This window comes from Zalophus californianus, chromosome 1 (genome assembly GCF_009762305.2).
Source record: "Zalophus californianus isolate mZalCal1 chromosome 1, mZalCal1.pri.v2, whole genome shotgun sequence".
In the NCBI taxonomy this organism is placed as follows: domain Eukaryota; kingdom Metazoa; phylum Chordata; class Mammalia; order Carnivora; family Otariidae; genus Zalophus; species Zalophus californianus.
In genome coordinates this window covers 88,871,024-88,889,658 of record NC_045595.1, presented here as the reverse complement: position 1 = coordinate 88,889,658, position 18,635 = coordinate 88,871,024, and the positions used below count along the sequence as shown (strand labels likewise).

Here is an 18,635-nt window from a genome sequence, read left to right as displayed (position 1 = left end):
TTATGACTTGCCAGAAATCATACAAGTCAGAACGGGAAACCAGATGAGAAACTAAAGAAACTGGCAGAACGGACTGGTTTCCGGAAGCCCCTCTCCAGGGAGAACCACGCTCTGTTCCATCCATAAGCTCTTTGTCTTATACCATTCAGAACCTCTGCTGATAAACAAACTTCCCTGTATCTGGAGTCACCCCTTCCAGCTTCCTGCAGAATGAAAACATGGCTTTCTCCAGCCAAACCATATCTGAGAAATCCTCTGTCCTAGAGAAGTGGGTGGGAAACTTGAGTTCCCATACTGTGTGTTCCGGTTCCCTGCTCATTGCAGACTCCACGGACAGCCATTTCAGTGCTCAATGTACCCCTTGAATCTCCGTGCCCTGCCAATTTCCCTGGCTCCCTGAACACTGCCTCTTTCCCTGGCTTCTGCTCCCAAGGTTGGAGTCTTCTCCGAGACCTCCCTTTTTCTTTCTGCACCCAGTTTGGCTCTAACTTCATGTTGCAGCTCTTTTTCCCCTTCTCTCTTCTAGTCCCTTTGCCTTCTGGAGATTTCTATTTGGAAGCTCCCTGGCATTTCAAACCCAGTTGTCTAAATCGTTACATTCCCCTGGCCCAAGAGCACCTCGGTTAATGGCTCCACTCTTTTCCCAGTCCTGGAGGCTTGAAACATGGCCTTCGTCTGTGGTTTTACCTCCACATCGTTACTCCCCACCCGCATCCCATTCATCATCGCATCCCGTTCATGCTCTGCTTTTAGTTTGGAACAGAAGTGATGCTTCCCTTCTCTGTGTCACCAAAGCACTTGCTTACGCTGCATTTCTATACTGCTCTGCATGGTGTTTATGTCTTCTTGTCAGTCCTAGACTGTAAGTTCCTCAAGGGCCAGAATTATGTATCTAATTTTAAAATTAAAATTTAAAATAAAAACAAAACAAAATTTAAAAATGCCAACCACATAGGTGGTCATCTATACACATATTTAGGAGAGCTGAAGAATCAATATTTAAAATGTCTACCATCTACTGGGCAATAGGGAAATGATGATGAAGAAAATGAGGCTCCTGCCTTAAAGAGGTCACTGTCCGACCAAATGGATGTTGAGCGGAGGTGAAAACACTTACTGCCGAATACATGACAAGTTTTCTGTGGTTCGATGGCTGAGTTGCACTCTTCATGTGATTGAGGATCTCACTGACCAGGATACCTTAGAAAAGACAGATCAACAAAGGAGCTGAACCAAACATGGGCTTAAACTTTTTGTTAATTGCTACTTCGTGATTCTCCCTGCCATAATTCTGAAAACTTAAGAGAGGGAAAGAAATTACTTCGGTTGAGCATCTACTATGTGCTTTATGTTATTTTACTGAATCCCGACTTCTATCCCCCATTTAACAGTGGGAAAGCTGAGGCCCGGCGACATACAGTGACTCATATACAGGCTGGGCAAGGAGAGTTGGATTGACACACGAGGACCCTACTATCCCAAGGTTTTGTCAAAGCTTGAGATAGGAGGTTGAGGAACTTGGAAGGAATTACAAATGGCATTTTTCAGACAGTTGCTAGCTAGTGCTCTTCTCCAGGGCAGCCCTGAAATGACAGCCTGGCATCTACTCTGTCTTCATCCCTCTTGCTTCTACTCTCTGGGAGTCAAACCATTGGGAGGCCATGGGAGAAAGCAGCTCTCTGGATGTCTGTATAGGTCCTGGACTATTTTCTGTGGACCATTCCTCCAGGTTACCCTGGGGATCACTATGAGGGGGCAGCCAGCATCTTCCATCTGAGGGCTCCATAGAAGAGAGCTCTTGCCCTTCATGTTGTTGTTCCTGAGGTGGTGAAGGGCAGGCACACAACTCAGAGTCTCCATCCTCTTGGCAGATGCTGAAGGCTGAGAGGTATCTTGGGGTGGCAGGTGCTGGCTTGAGGACATGGTGCCCCAGGGATTTCCACAACCATCACCTGAAGACTCCTTATATTTCTGGTGGGTTTTTTTTTTTTAAGGTTTATTTATTTATTCGAGAGAGAGAGAGAGCGCGCACAGGGGGAGGGGCAGAGGGAGAGTCTGAAACAGACTCCATGCTGAATGTGGAGCGGGGTGTGGGGCTCGATCCCATGACCTGGAGATCACCACCTGAGCTGAAACCAAGAGTCAGACGCTCAACCAACTGCGCCAGCCAGGCGCCCCGGTGGTTTCTTTACTACACATGTACTCTCCTGGCTTCAGAATGACCAGTTTGTTTTTGTAAAGAGCAGGGCATTGATGTTAACAGACTGTCATTCCTGACTCTGTGGTCCACTCAGCAAACACACTGAGCAGCTACCATGGGTCAGATGCTATGCTAGCTGAAATCAGACTCCTGCCCTCAAAAAGCTCATAACATAGTACAAAGAGACTGTTTTCTCATCTGTCTACCAAGAGGCACCATAAAGGGTTAATTAAGAAGGGAGGCGGTCTGCTCTCTCTGTAGATGCTGGGACTCTTTTGACTAGGAATAGAAGAACCTGGAAGCCACATCTCCAACAGGTCTACATCACTCTGCTTCAGAGAAGGTGGCTTTCTCAGCGTCCTTTAGGGACAACACCATCACCCATCAGCAACCTGTCCTTCGACAGGTGCCTCTGCAGCAGCCTTCGGTGTTGATAATGGGATATGGTATCAGCTCTTGGTTCTGGGGGTGGTTGTCCACCTTGCCCCAGAAGAACCTAGGGGTAACCACCACAGTTACCCCCGGGCTCTGAGGTGCCAATAATTATGTTTGCGGGGGGGGGGGGGCACGGAGGTTCAGAGACATTCAGCAACGTGCCCAAGATTCCACACCCTGTGCACAGAGGGGCTGAACGTCTCTGAACCCAGCATGTCTTAATCATCTGACTACCCTGTAACACAGGCTAGTTTCTGAGTTCCCTGTTGCATCATTTACTGACTGCATACACTAGACAAAATATCACTGACTGGAAGACACAAACTTCCCTTCCCACACTCTTGAGCTAGAGCAGGGGCTGGTATACTTTTTCTGTAAAGGACCAGACAGTCAGTGTTTTAGGCTCTGTGGACCCTATGTTCGGCCGTAACGGTTCCCTCTCAGGGCGAAGCCCCAAAACAGCCATAGCACTACCTAAATGAGTGTGGCTGAGTTTCAGTCCTATTTTATTTATAAAAAATAGGCAGCAGGCTGGATTTGGCTTGCAGGCAGTAGCTTACATCAACCTGGGGTGTACACCGAGGTTTGCATTAGTGCAGATATGACCAGCCATATATCAAAAATTCCTAAATGAACCTTAGGAATTTTTGTGGGGTGTGTGTGTGTGTAGAAGGAGGTGGGTGGAGGAGTACAGAGTACCAAATTGTGTCATCCCTAAAACCAACTGATGGAACAAAAGTTTTGGCAAAGATCAGAAGATGCCAAAATCCTGATGTTCCTGTGTGACTCTGTGTCACCCAGACAATACAGGTTTTCTCTGTAGGATTGTGTTTAGCCACTTCATCATCCAACAAGCATGCAGTTGCCAAATCTCCCTTGCCTACCCAGATCCAAACAATAGGCTGAACTCGGATTTTGGTAGGGATCACTCAGGAAACAATTTCCTGGCCAATCAATAGCCTGGACTTCTCCAGAAAATAGGACAGGTGCATTCACACAAATACCTGCCTTTGGAGTCTGAGACTAAAAGAACAGCTTAGGGAAGGACTCTTAATAGACAGAATCTAATTTAACGCACTCATCAGAGGGGGAAACCGGATTCAAAGAGAAAGTGACTTCCCTGAAATGCAATGTCTAGTAGTCAAAGGAAAACAAGAAGAGGAAACATGAACAAACTGCGAGGAAATCCCCCAGTTTTTCTTCCTATGCAGACTCCTGCATCTATTATTAGACTATTCTCAGTTTCTGCCTGGCTCTCCCTGCCCATTTCCTCAGCATTTCTTGCATCTAGAGAAGTGCTTCTGAACTTTCATGTTTCGTGAGGTGCCTAGGGATTTCAGAAGAATGCAGATTCTGATTCAGCTCGCCTGGGGTGGGGCCTGAGATTCTGCATTTCCAGAGGCTTGGTGATGCTGTTGCTGCTTCATGGATGGCATGTTGAGTAGTGAGGGCTGAATTCCTCAGCCCATTTTGACTGGGGTGGGGGGAAACTCAATCAAGAGCGCTGTCTCCACCCTCTGATGTGACTTGGGATTGGGTCCTACCTCTGGGACCTGGTGGTTCAGGAATAAGACCTGGTGTACGTGTAGCCAGTGGGGCCCAACGTCCACCCTCTGCCTCCTTTTTTGTTTACACATCAGATTGGGCTGCTGCCTGGGCCATGACCAGTGAACATCTGCCCAGTCTGGTCCAACAACCAGGACGCTTTGCCTCTGTCTCCTCCCGGGGCTCTGCTGAACTGGTCCTGACCCCACAGTGAAGAGGGTCTGGTAATGGTTGGAGTCTTGATGTGATTGCTCTGTTTTTCTCCACCTGTCTAGAGTCTATGACTTGGAACATCTCCTGTGGCTGAGAATTTCTTCGCTGTTATGTCATCCTGACATAATGGACCTCCTCTTGCTCTCCATCCTCACTTTTCATGTCTACATTAACAACCCCTAGAGGTGATGCCCCCTTTGGTGTCTTGGCCTGCAGTGCAATTGCCCTTAGAGGCATCAGCATCTCTTGCTGTTCTGCCTGGTTCTACCTTCTCTCTTCCACCCACCTATCCTGATTAGAAGGGCTTGGCAGCCTCTTGCCCGGGTCTACTTTTATTATGATAGGATGTCCTATGCTATGAAGGGCCAAATCCAGCTGAAAGGAGGCATCACTGAGAAATAAATGCCATTCAACACCAATGGAAAAATTTAAGTTGTGTCATAAATTTATCGATTGCAATTATGTATTAATCTACATAACATAATTAATCTGCAAAATGTGTTTTACTAACTTTAACAATGCTACCTCAGGAAAATGGGCCCCTTTTGTCATACTTCCCACTAGAAGAATTCATCCTATAGGCCGCCAGACACAACTGCTTTCCGTGGGGCTTAGATACAAAATCCTTAATTGTTTGATCTGGAAAGGATGAAAAGGATCCTTTAGCTTTAGCCCAAAGCGTCCATTTCCCAGATGGGAAAACTAAGGTCCAGAGTGGGTAACATTAATGACTATGAAAACACGTAATGTTTATTGACAGTGTGTTACGTACCAGGTACTGTTTGTCCCAAACTTTTTGAATACACCCATTTATTTTAATCCTTACGACCCATGGAGGGTATCATTATTATCCCCATTTTGAAGAATGGAAACCAGTGTAGGAGCAATGAAGGGACCAGTCCAAGGTCACACAGCTTATTAGTGGTGGGACGGCACTCAGGCCCTGATCACTCCACCACAAATCTAGTACAGTCCTTTTACGTTTTTATAGACTTACCTCCCTGCAGTCTAGATTTCTCTTTCTGCTTGTGAATTCCATAGATGGACAGGATGCACAACTCTGATAATTCTTTCAGCTTAGTCATGGTGTCCTCTGTGGCCCAGGAGGGTAAAGTGAAATTGTGAACACTCTATAGCAAAGAAAAAGGGAAGAAAATGTGTATTTTTAAATGATTTTTTGTCCTCTTTGTCCCACAAGAACTACTGGGTCTAGCCTTATCCTGTTGTTTCTCTCTAGGAAAACTTTATTTTTTTATTTTTTATGTATTTTTTTAAAGATTTATTTATTTGACAGAGAGAGAGAGAGCACAAGCAGTGGGAGCGGGAGAGGGAGAAGCAGACTCCCTGCTGAGCAGGGAGCCCCGATGTGGGGCTCGATCCCAGGACCCTGGGATCATGACCTGAGCCGAAGGCAGACGCTTAACGACTGAGCCACCCAGGCACCCCTAGGAAAACTATTTTGTGATTAGTAGTGGTATTGATTTTCAGAAGGGAAATTCACAGAGACTGATTTGCTCCTTCCTACCAAGTCCATAGCTTTTGGCTGAACTGTGGGTGCAAAGGGGGATTCCTATTTTGCAGAGAAAGGGTGAGGCAGGGCAAGAATGTACCTCTTTCCTTTATGAAAGGTTTAGAGATCTATGAACCTGGGGGGAAGGTGATACTGACAGGGTTAGATGATGTTTCTGTCAAAGCTGAGTGAGTGCCCTTAGAGGACAGCTGGGAGAGGCAATGTATTTCTGGAGCCTTCAATACCAGACCCTCCACTCCCAACAGCTTCTAGTTTACTGCCTTCTGGGGAATGTGCACTGTACACACAGTAGGATCTTGGTGAATACGTATTAAATGGATGAATAAGCTAGACAGCCGGACTGGTGTAGACTTCCTGCCAATATTTCTTACTTGCTATGAAAAGTTGATTAAGAATCCCCCAGATTCAAAGGTAGGATTGAGAGAGAGAGAGAGAGAGAGAGTACTTGAGAGAGGAGATCAAAGTGGAGTGCCTAGGGAGGAAATAAGTGGGAAAGAAGTGAAAAAGAAACCATGCACCACGGCCACATCATGCAACAGCTCAGATCAACCTGTAGTAAGGAAGAAAAAAAAGAAAATTAAGACTTGAACAAAAATATGGGCTCTTGTCTCTATTGAAGAGTTTTGTTTTGTTTTTGTTTTTGTTTTTAAGATCTGTTTATTTGGCGGGGGGGAGGGGGGCGGGTAGGGGCAGAGGAAGAGGAAGAGAATCCCAAGCAGGCTCCACACCCAGGGCAGAGCCCGACATGGGGCTCATCTCATAATTCTGAGATCATGACCTTTAGCCTAAACCAAGCTTTGGATGCTTAACTGACTAGCCACCCAGGCGCCCCTCAAGAGTCTTTTATAAGGCTAATAAATCTTCCTTGAAACAGCTGTTAATGATAAAGTGAAAATATCAGGAGGTCATGTGAAGGTCAATAAACTGTTATGGAGGGGGGGCAAATTGTGTCGTTTGTTACTGACACGGAACCATGAAAATAATTGCTGGCCCCCAGGCCCTTATGATGATCTTAAGGTGGATATAAGTCCTGTGGGTGGTCAGAATTTTGCCCCAGGAATCAGGGAACCCAGTCGGGAAAACAGGATTACAGAGCACTCCTTTGGGCCAGTAGGTGGTGCATAGTGAGTGAAAAATACCAAGTAGCCTTGAAAACCCCAATGGTAACTGATGGAGCTTCAGAGGTTATTTCATATGCATGTATAGCAAGGAAGAGATTACCAATAAACCAATTTCAATAGCCTGGCTTAAAGTTGTCTTGCTTATTTCTATATCCAGAAATCAGGTACCCTCCCCCTTTTTTTTGGCTCTGTCTATATAACAATATTGCTTTTTTTCATTAAAATCCATAACAGGAGCCCCGCATTCCTGAGTGACTGAAAAATAAGTGAACGGCAAGACACAGAAGAAAAGCAATTTTGCCTGCAATTTTCGAAAGTGTGAAAACATATATAATGGAGAGAAAAAGTTAGTTTTCAATTTAATGTAAAGAAGTCTTGAATTGTGTTTCAATGTCAAAGGAAGCATAATTAATATATCTGCCAGAAAGTGTATTCATCTGTTTCAAAACAGCCATAAGTCAGAAAATCAGATTGCAAGTTAATTTTTGATATTTTTTTCTTTTACCTCACAAAATAAAGGGTCGTAGACTTTAGTCCACATTCCAAAAAGGTCCTGGGTTTGGTATCCGGTGAATGTTGGCAAAGTTTCTATAAAATCCTGAAACACATACGGACAGAGAAAATATTTCTACATTAGAGTCACTCAATTTCAGCATTACTGACATATGGGGCTGGATAATTTTCTTGTGGAGGGTGCCCTGTGCTTTGTAGGGGGTTTGGCTGTATCTGCGTTCTCTACCCACCAGATGATGAGCATCATCCCTATTCCCTCAGTTGTAACAACCCAAAGCGTCTCCGAACATTGCCCGGGTTCTCTGTGGGGCATATCTGCCCCCATTGAGAACTCTGTTCTTCACATAGAAGTGCACCAGGAATATTGGCTGTGGTAATATGAACCCAAAGAATTTCATGAACACTAAATTGATCATTTTTCATGATTACAGTAAAAATGTGGGTGGATGCTGGCTTACTGCCATGTATTCCTGGTTTGTCCCGGAATCAGGCCAAGTGTACTACCTCAAAATTTTGGGGGAAGTAGGTGAAGTAGAACTCACACATAAATGACTGATCAAGATGTGAAGGGAAACCATGTCTTAGGCCAGAGCACCTCAGGAATATACCACAGAAACTGGACCTGCTATCTGGCTATACATTTGAAATTTGGGTGGGATACAAACATTTCTCTAGGTTCTGTATTATTCTTGGATTGTCATGGTAATGAGACCCACTATTCAGCTATCTGCCTGATGAATTTGGCAGCAATTTCTGGGAATCCTTGTGGAAGATATTATTTAATGGATAAATTTTCTAGGAAAATATAAATTTGCCAATTTAACCTAAACAGATATCCACAAAATAAATATAATTATTGAAGATCTTCCCCCAAACCAAGCCAAACCAAACAAAAGCCCCAGGGCCAGATGACTTTATGGAGAAATTCGACCAAGATTTTCAAGAGTAAATTATTCTAATGCTATTTTAACTGTTATAGAGTATAGGGAAAGAAAAAAAGAGAAAATTTCCAAAATATTTTTATTTTTATTATTTATTTACTTTTTAAAAAGATTTTATTTATTTATTCAGAAGAGACAGAGAGAGACAGGCAGAGGGAGAAGCAGGCTCCCTGCTGAGCAGGGAGCCCGATGTGGGATTCGATCCCAGGACTCCGGGATCATGACCTGAGTCGAAGGCAGACGCTTGACTGAGCCACCCAGGCGCCCTCCAAAATATTTTTATGAACTAAGGGCAACACAGACACTAACAAAATACTGGCCAGAAAACTATAGTCCAATGATACTTTGAATATGAATGCAAAAGCTCTGAGTAAAATATTAACAAATAACTCAATATCCAAAGGGGCTTGAGTCTAGACATGTAAAGATGGCTCATTAGTAGTAAATCTACGAATATAATTAATCTTAGTAATTGATCCAAGGAGAAAAATAACTTGATTATATATATATTTTTAAAGATTTATTTATTTGAGAGAGAGAAAGAGAGCACTCACACACTGGGGGGAGGGGCAGAGGGGGGGAGAGAGAGAGAGAGAGAGAGAGAGAGAGAGAGAGAGAGAGAGAGAGAGAGAGAGAAGCAGACTTCCCGCTGAGCACGGAGCCTTACCTGGGGCTCAATCTTACAACCCTGAGATCATGACTTGAGCTGAAATCAAGAGTCAAATGCTTAACCGCCTAATCCACCAGGTGCTCCTTGATTGTATTTAAATAATGTCAAAAAGATTTTTCAAAAAATTAAACACTAGTATTGATAAAAACAATAAAAAATAGGAAAGATGGTTACTTCCTTAACTTGGTATAAATATCTCTATTTGGTCCTAAAGCCAGCATGCTTAATAGAGAAACACTTCTAAAATAAAAAATAAGCTGAGGATGCCCACAGCCGGTACTGTTATGTCCTACTCTATTCTAAGTACTGGCCAGTGCAAATACGCAAAAGAAATCAGAGGTAAAAATAGTTATGTCCTACTCTATTCTAAGTACTGGCCAGTGCAAATACGCAAAAGAAATCAGAGGTAAAAATATTGGAAAAGTTGAGGTAAGCCAAGGTTATTTGCAGATATTATAAGCTTGGCACAAGTTTCAAGATAAATGTAAAGACCTATGTGAAGAAAACCTTAAAAAATTCTTGAACAAATAGGATAATGTACCAAGAAAGGAATACTCAACATCATAGAGTTGTGAATTCTCCAAGTTAATTTATACATTTAATACGACCCCTAGAAACACTAGAAAGTAAAAAGAAAAGTTTTTGGAACTGAGACAAGCTGATTCTAAAGTTCATAAGATAAAAACACAGCCATGAAAACTCAGAAAAGTAGAGAATGAGGGGTGATAAGCCTTTTAGATATTAAAGCATGTATAAAGTCTTACTAAGTACAACAGTGTAGTTTTGGCTAGTGAAATGAAAGAATAATTGGATAGAATAAAAATTCCAGGAACAGACCACATAAATAGAATTTAGGGGAATAAAAATAAATAAAAATAGGGGAATTTTAATATATTTAATAGGAAAAAGATGGGAAAAAGATGGACTAGTCAATAAATAGTGATGGGGTTATTGGGTAATATGGGAAAACTTAAGCAGGATGCAAATTTTGCAAATCAAATATATTTAATAGGAAAAAGATGGGAAAAAGATGGACTAGTCATAAATAGTGATGGGGTTATTGGGTAATATGGGAAAACTTAAGCAGGATGCAAATTTTGCACCCTAGTATAAAAGGATCCAATATGTAAATGCAAACATGAAGATATAGTGGAATTAGAAGAAAACATTACAGACTTCCTTTGTAACCTAGGAATCGAGAAAGCTTCTCTAAATATGACTACAAATATACAAACCATATAGGAACACATCAGCACACTTAGGACTATGCCATGGCAAAAACACTATAACCAGTATCAACAGGCAAACAATAGAAACCATGCCATTCACGTTTGTGGAAAAAAATGTCAAAATATATTGAGAAAGCTCCTACAATGTACAGGAAAGAGAAAACCAATAATCCAAAGGATAAATGGTCAAGGGATAGGAAGACAACTGGAAATACAAAAGGCATTTAACTAGATAAAAATATTCCAAACTCACTCATCACAAGAGAAAAATATTACAGCACAATGCTTTATAATGGTGATGGTTCTGGGCTTCCTTGTCTTGTTGCTGATTTTAGAGGGGATGCTTCTAGTGGTACAGTTTTTTACTTACAGACTGGCAAGTATCCCCAAAGTTGTCTACACACCGTTGGCAAGGTTACAGAGAAACAGGCAATCCTGTGCATGGTTGATCGGGTCAGACATTAGTATAACCTCCTTGGAGAACAATTTGATAATATTTCATATTGTCCTAGAATTTCTACTTTTGGGATATTATTCCACAGATATTCTTGTGAAATTATTTAGATGCACAAGATACTCATACAGACTGTAAATGATTGGAAATGACTCACTTGTCCATCAATATAGACTGGTTAAAGAAAGTACGGTACGTCCACGAATTCCAATGCAGTTATAAAAAATGAGGAAACTCTTTACGTACAGATTGAGTAATATTTCTAAGATATATTGTTAAATGAAAAAAACCGAAAGTGCCCAACTCTGTGAATACAGTATACTACTTTTGTGTAGCAAAGGGGATACTACCAGAATATATTCATATTTATTTGCATATGCATAAAGAAACTGCAAGACTATATAAGAAAATGCTGCCACCAGTTACGTGTGGGGTCATTAAGAGACTTTCCACTGTATTCCTTTTTATATTTTTTAAAATTTTTGAACCACGGAAATGTGTTAGAGATTCAAAATTTTGTTTTTTAAAAACACAGAGCATTATATCTACTTTTTAAGCATCGTCTTAAGAAGGGGTATTTTGCAAAGTGGAAACATAAAATAAGAAAGACTAACCTTTATATATGAAATCAATGGTCCCAGACCCTCAGCCTCATTAGGGAAGATCATTTTAGCCTTGCATGTATTCTGACCCAGCCATGCACTTTCGTCCGGGTCCTTCTGGCACGCGGGTATAGGATTAGAAAGGGACTGGCTTCTTTACCGGCTTGTGGCCCCACGCAGGGAAGGGGACCAGGCAGTGATGACTGACCGTCATTAAACGTTTCAACCCACTGCTCTAACTGGCCACTGGCAGACACATTTCTCCCACACTTTTAAGAAGCTGGAGCTTCATCCTTTGTCTTGGCCCTCACCCTCCCGTGCACCACTAAATGACATGATTTTTAACCTTGTAAGGATGCAACCTCTCCTGGAATTCCGTCGATTTGAGAGTCTCCTCCTTAAGTTCTTTAAAGCGAGGGCAGTCCCGGAAAGGCAGGTACAGCAACTGAGAACAAAAGAAAAACCACAAATTCTTTATTAGAAGAACTTTGCTAAAGAAGCTGCAGCCATGTTTTAAGCCTCATTAGGGGCAAAGTGATCTGAATAAAAGATTCACATGTGTTCTGAGCCGAATGGAAATTCTAAAATTGAGGAAAAAGAGATAAATGGTCTGTAGGTCTTACATAGTAGGATATGCACCCAGAACTGAAAAGCCTTTTTTTTTCCCTTTCATGAACTTGCCTAAATAGGACTGTGTTGTTGGTAAATATTCACACTTCCTGGTTTTCTATGTTGATATAACTATTATTTCGATTCCTACTGGACCTCTTACATTTCTAGCATGAGATACACATGTGTGTGCAAAGGCATCCTGCCCCTCCACTCCATGCACACGAGTATAGAGAAATGAGTAAGAGGCTCTGGAGAGAGATTGATTAGCCATTCACTGACTTAAGTTCCAGTCAAAATAAGGTTTTTATTATTAATTAATAATATCATTATTAAAACCCATTATGAGGACAAAGAGGTGAGTTTAAATTGGACAATCCTCATCCTCTGTAACCTCATGTCTAGGTTGGTGACTCCTCAGCTTATTTTGTTGCTCTGACTTTTCATTTGTGGCTGGTCTTCTCTTTCCAGCCCTTAGTGGACATCACTTCTTGGAGCTTTCTTTGCTTCCTCAAGTTTAACATGTACGAAACTGAAGTCAACTTCATTTTTAACCATTTTGCCTTTGTAATCTATTTACTTTGGCCAATGGTAAAATTTATCACCCTCTTTCATAATCAGTTTTGCTTGTTTACTTTCAAAATATATCCAAAATAGACTCCTCTTCATCATATTCATTGTTCCCTCCCAGTCCAAACCATCATAACCTGTGTTTCGACTAATGAAAGAGCCTCCTGTCTGGTCAGTAGGCATCCATCCATTCTTTCCGTCTTTACAATTCATTCTCCATACCACAGCTACCCTAATCCTTTTTGTTTTATTTTTATAAATACAAATCCTTTTAAAGCATTAATCAGATCATGCCAATTTGTAGTTTATAAACTTCGCTGGCTTTCATCTTACTTGGAATAAAATCCAAACTCAGTTAACCCTAGAGATCTCTGCCCTGCTTTCCTGCTACTGCCCCCTTATTCTTCTCCAGCAACACAGGGGCCTCCCCTCCTTGTCGTCCCCTGAACTCACAGGCTTGGGGGCTCTGCAGACTGTTCCCTGCCCGAGACCTTGCCCCTGGTGACTCCTGCCAGGCTCTTCTAACTCAGCCCCAGCCATGATCACATTAACTTGCTTTATTTCCTTTGGGGAACTCATCACTATTTGAGATTATTACTATTTTTTACATTACCATCTGTTTCCTATAAAATGTCATCTCAAGGACAGCCAGGATCTTGTCTGTCTTATCCATTGCTGTGTTGTCAGTGCCTAGAACAGAGCCTGGCATATTTGTAGCTGCTCAGAAAACTTTTTCAAAATAAGTTGCTTCCTGGGGCACCTGGGTGGCTCAGTGGGTTAAGCGTCTGCCTTTGGCTCAGATCATGATCCTGGGGTCCTGGGATCAAGCTCTGCATCCGGCTCCCTGCTCAGTGGGGAGTCTGCTTCTCCCTCTGCCCCTTCCCCCCCAACTCATACTCTCTCTCTCAAATAAATAAAATCTTAAAAAAATAAAAATAAGTTGCTTCCTGATTCTGTCATTTGCCTTACTCTGCTTTCCTTCCTCTCGTGTCTTTACCATCTAATTTCAAACCTTCATTTCCTCATTCCTGAATGGCTTCCACAGGTATTCTCCGAGGTTCCAGTATCCTTTCCTTCCAAACCGTGGTCAGACAGATGCCTCGGAGCACGGCTTATCACGTGTGCACAGTACTGAGGAACGAACGTGCACAGGTTCTTTTTATGTCCGCGGCTTTATAGCTCAATTTCCCTGTATGGCCTTCCAACTTGCCTACCGAAGGAACGGCACTGTGGAGGAATAGGCGTGGGACTCTCCATTTAAAGATCTAGGTTTTAGTGAATTACTCAGCCTTCCTAGACTTTTGTTTTCCCATCCCACATCTTGAAAGAGGCTGAAAATAAGTGGGATAATCATCTAAATATTTGACCAGCGTTTTGCAATTCACAAAAGCTCTTCCATTTCTTAACCAGGTTTTCACAAGTCGTCCTGAAATATTTAGTTTCTCCTGTCTGTGCCCAACATAGTCAGACATTTTCATTCCTTCTAAATAAGAACTCTGGACACAGAAGGGCAAGCCCTCTATATATTTACCCACTGCCATGTTTTTGGGCTGCTTTCTTCTCCTGTCCTTCCCCCCTCCAAGGTCTGGTTCAAGCTCTCACTCTCTCCGTGACGACCGGAATGGCTGCCTGTGGTAGAGCCACGGGCGTCCTTCTGCGAGTCCCTCTCGCAGGTGCAGCTTGTCCTTGCTTCATCGCCCACCACTTCGTATCGTGGTCTACACGCGTCACACATGCAAATCTGTTTTCATCAAGTGGATGATGAATTAGGGAAGAAACCTGGCCTCGTGTTTCGCTACAGCACTTCGCACAGCTCTGGGAATAACTGTGTGTTGACTGATGGGTGTTTGTTAGGTTTCTTAGCTGATGTTAAAACTGTTTTTATCTTAGTGAGGACATAGCTGGAAGCCATGGGTAGATAATCTTGCTTCTCTCTTCCTCATTCTCCGTTGTTTCTCTTTTCCTTTTTTTTTTTAAAGGTTTTATTGATTTATTTGACAGAAAGCATGCACGAACAGGGGGGAGGAGCAGAAGCAGAGGGAGAAGCAGGCTCCCCATTGAGCAGGCTTGGCCCCAGGACCCCAAGATCATGACCTGACCCAAAGGCAGACGCCTAACTGACTGAGCCACGCAGGCGCCCCTCTCTTTTCCTCCTCTGATAGCTCCTATAGTCTCTTTCCTACATAATTTTATTACTATCTTTCGGGATTAAGGGTTAAACATCTACCTTGGTCTACACTGGCTAAATCTGGTGCTGCTGTCCATGTCTATCTACGCAGAAAAGGCTGTGGCAAAAGCGATTTTTTTTTCTTTTGGAAGAAAATATTCACAAACTCCTAAGAATACTGATCATCATAATACTTCTCTCTTGATTCTGTGAAGGAAAGAGGTACAAATAAATCATCCTGTCTTTTCAGGAAACATCAGAAAAGTGGTTGGAGGAGACTTACCTAGAGTGAGGTTGACAGGGTCAGGCTGCTTCTACAAAGTATTTGGGAAAGATTCTTACGTCATCAGATGCAACAGTTAAGTCAAATGTCTAGGAGTACTGGCAGGGCAAAGAGGTCGGAAGCTTACCCCAGGGGCCCCTGGGCAACAGTCCAAGTGCAAAAGTCATGCTCAGCCTCAGCTACCAAGAGATGACATGGTCATGCTTACAGTGAGACTGCAGGGGAATCAGCACGGATTCCTTGTCCCAAAACTTTCCCTTCAAATAGTCTTTTTTTTTCTTTTAATTTTTATTTTTTAGAAGGGGGAGGAGCAGAGGGAGAGAGAGAGAGAGAAACTTAAGCAGTCTCCACGCCCAGCATCAGAGCCTGAAGCGGGGCTCGATCTCACAACCCTGAGATCATGAGCCAAGCCGAGATCATGAGCCAAGCCGAAATCAAGAGTCGGACACCCAACCGACTGCGTCACCCAGGTGCCCCTCCTTCATATAGTCTTAAATTCCACACCTGGGAGATTAGTTAGATTTATTTCATCCTACTTAAAACCAAAAGCAATTCCTCTGAAAATATTAAAGAGCTTTTGGTGCATCCTACCCAGTGCAAAATAGATTTGAGAGTTTCTCTCAAATAGCCTCATTCAGGCAGCTTGGCTTACGGTACTGGTTCTCACACATGGCTGTCCACTAGAATCATCCAGGGGGATTATTTTAAAAGTACTATGCCTGCATCCCACCCTCAGAGATCCCGATTTGTTATAGAGAGTGCCCTAGGTGCCAGGATTTAAAAAAAATTTTTTTCAGGTAATTCTAATATAATAACTTTGAGAACCACTAGTTTATAGGGAAGGAAATTGCTCTGGAATGAGATAGGCCTGGTTCTAGTCCCAGTAGCGATGCTTACCAGCTCTGTGGCACTGGGCCTATTTTGTTTCTTTCTCTAAGCACATATGTCCCTGGCTATAAAAGGTGAACAGTAATATTGTCCATTGAAGGTTGTTATGAAAGGTAAATATGGTGGCACATATCAAAGTGCTGGTCACTGACTATGCACTCAAATCTTTCTTTTTTCCCCTACCTCAGAATGGGGGTTTTCATGTGGGGAGGGGTATTTTGTAGGTAGAGAGGTCTCAGAATATTCTGGAGGGAGGAGAACCCTATTGTGGGGCACCAAAAGCCTGGGAATTGAAAGTAGAACAAGGGGAACTCTGTGTGTATGTGTGTGTGTATGTGTGTGTGTGTGTGTGTGTGTGTGTGTGTACATGTGAAGATGGAGAGGGGCAAATTGCCATTTTTTTAAAAAGATTTATTTATTTATTTTAGAGAGAGAGAGAGAGAGAGTGAGCATGTGGTGGGGAAGGGCAGAGGGACAAGGAGAGAGAAACTCAAGCGTACTTGGCGTTGAGCGTGGAGCAAAAGAGCCCGATGTGGGGCTCGATCCCATTACTGGGAGATCACGACCTGAGCCAAACCAAGAGTTGGCCACTTAATTGACTGTACCACCCAGGTGCCCCCATGTTGCCATCTGTTGAAAGGGTGGCAAAACAAAGTGGATGATAAAGGTCCAAACTGAAATTCTGTTCCTACTCTCTCTTGCCTGGGGCTTCTTATGTCCTACTTTGTCCTTCACAGCTTTATTTAGAAAAGGATTAAGATTTCACAGACCAAGCAGTCTCCAGACCTCCAAACTCACAAGTACTGGGCAACCTGCCTTCCTCCTCCTAGGCCAAATAGGAGGTTTTTGCAGAATACTCACCCGATCTTCAGAAAGAGAGAGTGTGTGCACTGGGATGGGCTGCCAGGGTAGGCTGGGATTCCAGACGCTGATACCCTCTGGGGGAAATAGGCCTGCAAGGTTTGTCATAGCACTCATCAAAGTCCTATCAACGTCCGTACTTTGAATATAAACCTAGAGTGGGAAAATCAAAGGAGATTCCAACTAATTGGAACTGTGCATTTTTCCCTGTGGAGCAAAGAGTACATTTGAGAAAGGCCAGGACCCTCACACGAAAACATTAGCAAACATTGTGGTAGCATCATGATCATAATATCTACTATAGAAGAGACAGTATTATGAGAATGCCACCTGGTATGTCAATAGTTGAATTGACAAAGAGACCAATTAAGTGGTGGCTAATTGCCAAGCCAAAATATTTGCCATAGGGGTCCATAAAATTTTGCACTTAGTCATATTCATAAATTTTTTAGGAACAAAGTATTTGTATAGAGAGGAGTACATTTAAGGTGCCTGGGTGGCTCAGTTGGTTAAATTACTGCCTTCGGCTCAGGTCATGATCCCAGGGTCCTTGGATAGAGCCCTGCATCAGGCTTCCTGCTTGGCGGGGAGTCTACTTCTCCCTCTCCCTCTGCCCGTCCCCCTCACTCATGCTCTCATTCTCTCTCTCTCGAATAAATAAACAAAAATCTTTAAAAAAAGAGGAGTATATTTGTAAATAAGATCTCTGACTTGTGTAAGTTCTTTGGGAAACTGGAAAAGCACTTTTACAAATGCAACATTATGTTAAATTCTTTCAAGGAAATAGGTTCCCACTCTTGGCTCCCCAACTTGCCTGTTCATGTTTGTAGGACTCATTCAAAAATTTTCTGTATCTTTTCCTTATATACTGTCCAAGTTCATAATGCTGTTCCATGCCCAGCTATGGGAAAAATAAAAGCAAAAATCAGTGAAAGTAAATTCTGTGCATTTCATGTATGAGTCTCATCTCTCCTTATTGAATGTGTAGAGCAAACCATGGTGTAATTTAATAGTTCCACAACAACATATTTTTAAATGAAAACAAGAAAAGAGAGTTGTAATCTTTAGCCATGACTCCTTGAGAAAACTCATGCACCTTCATTAGCACTTAACATAGAGCTTTGCACAGTTAATAGCTGGTGACTGATCTGGTTTAAGTAAATGGTTCATCTCTGGTGTGGTAGAACATCACTGGCTCATCTTTGTTGGTGAAACATTCAAGAGAGCTGGTTGACCACTTGATGGAGGTTTTGTGGAAGAAATTCAACCACCTGATAACGGGTTGGACTTGATGAATCTGCAGATCACTTTCAACCTCTTGGTGTAACGATTTATTATCTGCACAGTTTATTTATGCCTGGTTCCTGAAAAACTAGTCTGTTACCCAAAGTGTGGTCTGGGGATCAGCAGTATTAGGATCACTTGGGAGTATGTTAGAAACCAAAGTCTTGGGCCCCATCTTGACCTTCTGAGCCAGAATTTTTGTCAGGGAGTGGAGCTCAGGAACCCCTTTTTAACAAGCTTATTAAGATTCTGATGGCCAGTAATCACTGAGAAATATTGCTTTAGTTCAGTGATCCTCAAGCATTACTGTGCATCAGAAGCAAAATTACCTAGGGATGCTTGTTGAAATGCAGATGCCTCAGCATTTCCCCCAGAGATTTCCTGCTTGTTAGATCCCAGTGTGGCCCTGGAATCTGCATTTTAACAAGGGCCCCGAGTGATTCAGATCCTTGCAGGAGAGTGCCATGCTTTGAGAAACACTGCCTTCAAGTCTGTCTTTAATCCCGAGTTTTATTAGAA

The 18,635-nt window shown here is 42.6% G+C and overlaps 1 protein-coding gene across 2 annotated transcripts in view; it reads right to left on the bottom strand.

The window, feature by feature from the left end:
- Positions 1–18,635, bottom strand: part of ACP3 (acid phosphatase 3) — a 47,027-nt gene that overhangs the window by 18,402 nt on the left and 9,990 nt on the right. For both annotated transcript variants that reach the window (XM_027586940.2, XM_027586939.2), the window contains exons 3-8: positions 17,647–17,733; positions 16,833–16,985; positions 11,801–11,899; positions 7,551–7,643; positions 5,391–5,523; positions 1,118–1,200 (exon numbers count right to left, since the gene is read on the bottom strand). In XM_027586940.2, the coding sequence (XP_027442741.1) occupies positions 1,118–1,200; positions 5,391–5,523; positions 7,551–7,643; positions 11,801–11,899; positions 16,833–16,985; positions 17,647–17,733 (648 nt within the window). The remainder of the gene's footprint in view (positions 1–1,117; positions 1,201–5,390; positions 5,524–7,550; positions 7,644–11,800; positions 11,900–16,832; positions 16,986–17,646; positions 17,734–18,635) is intronic.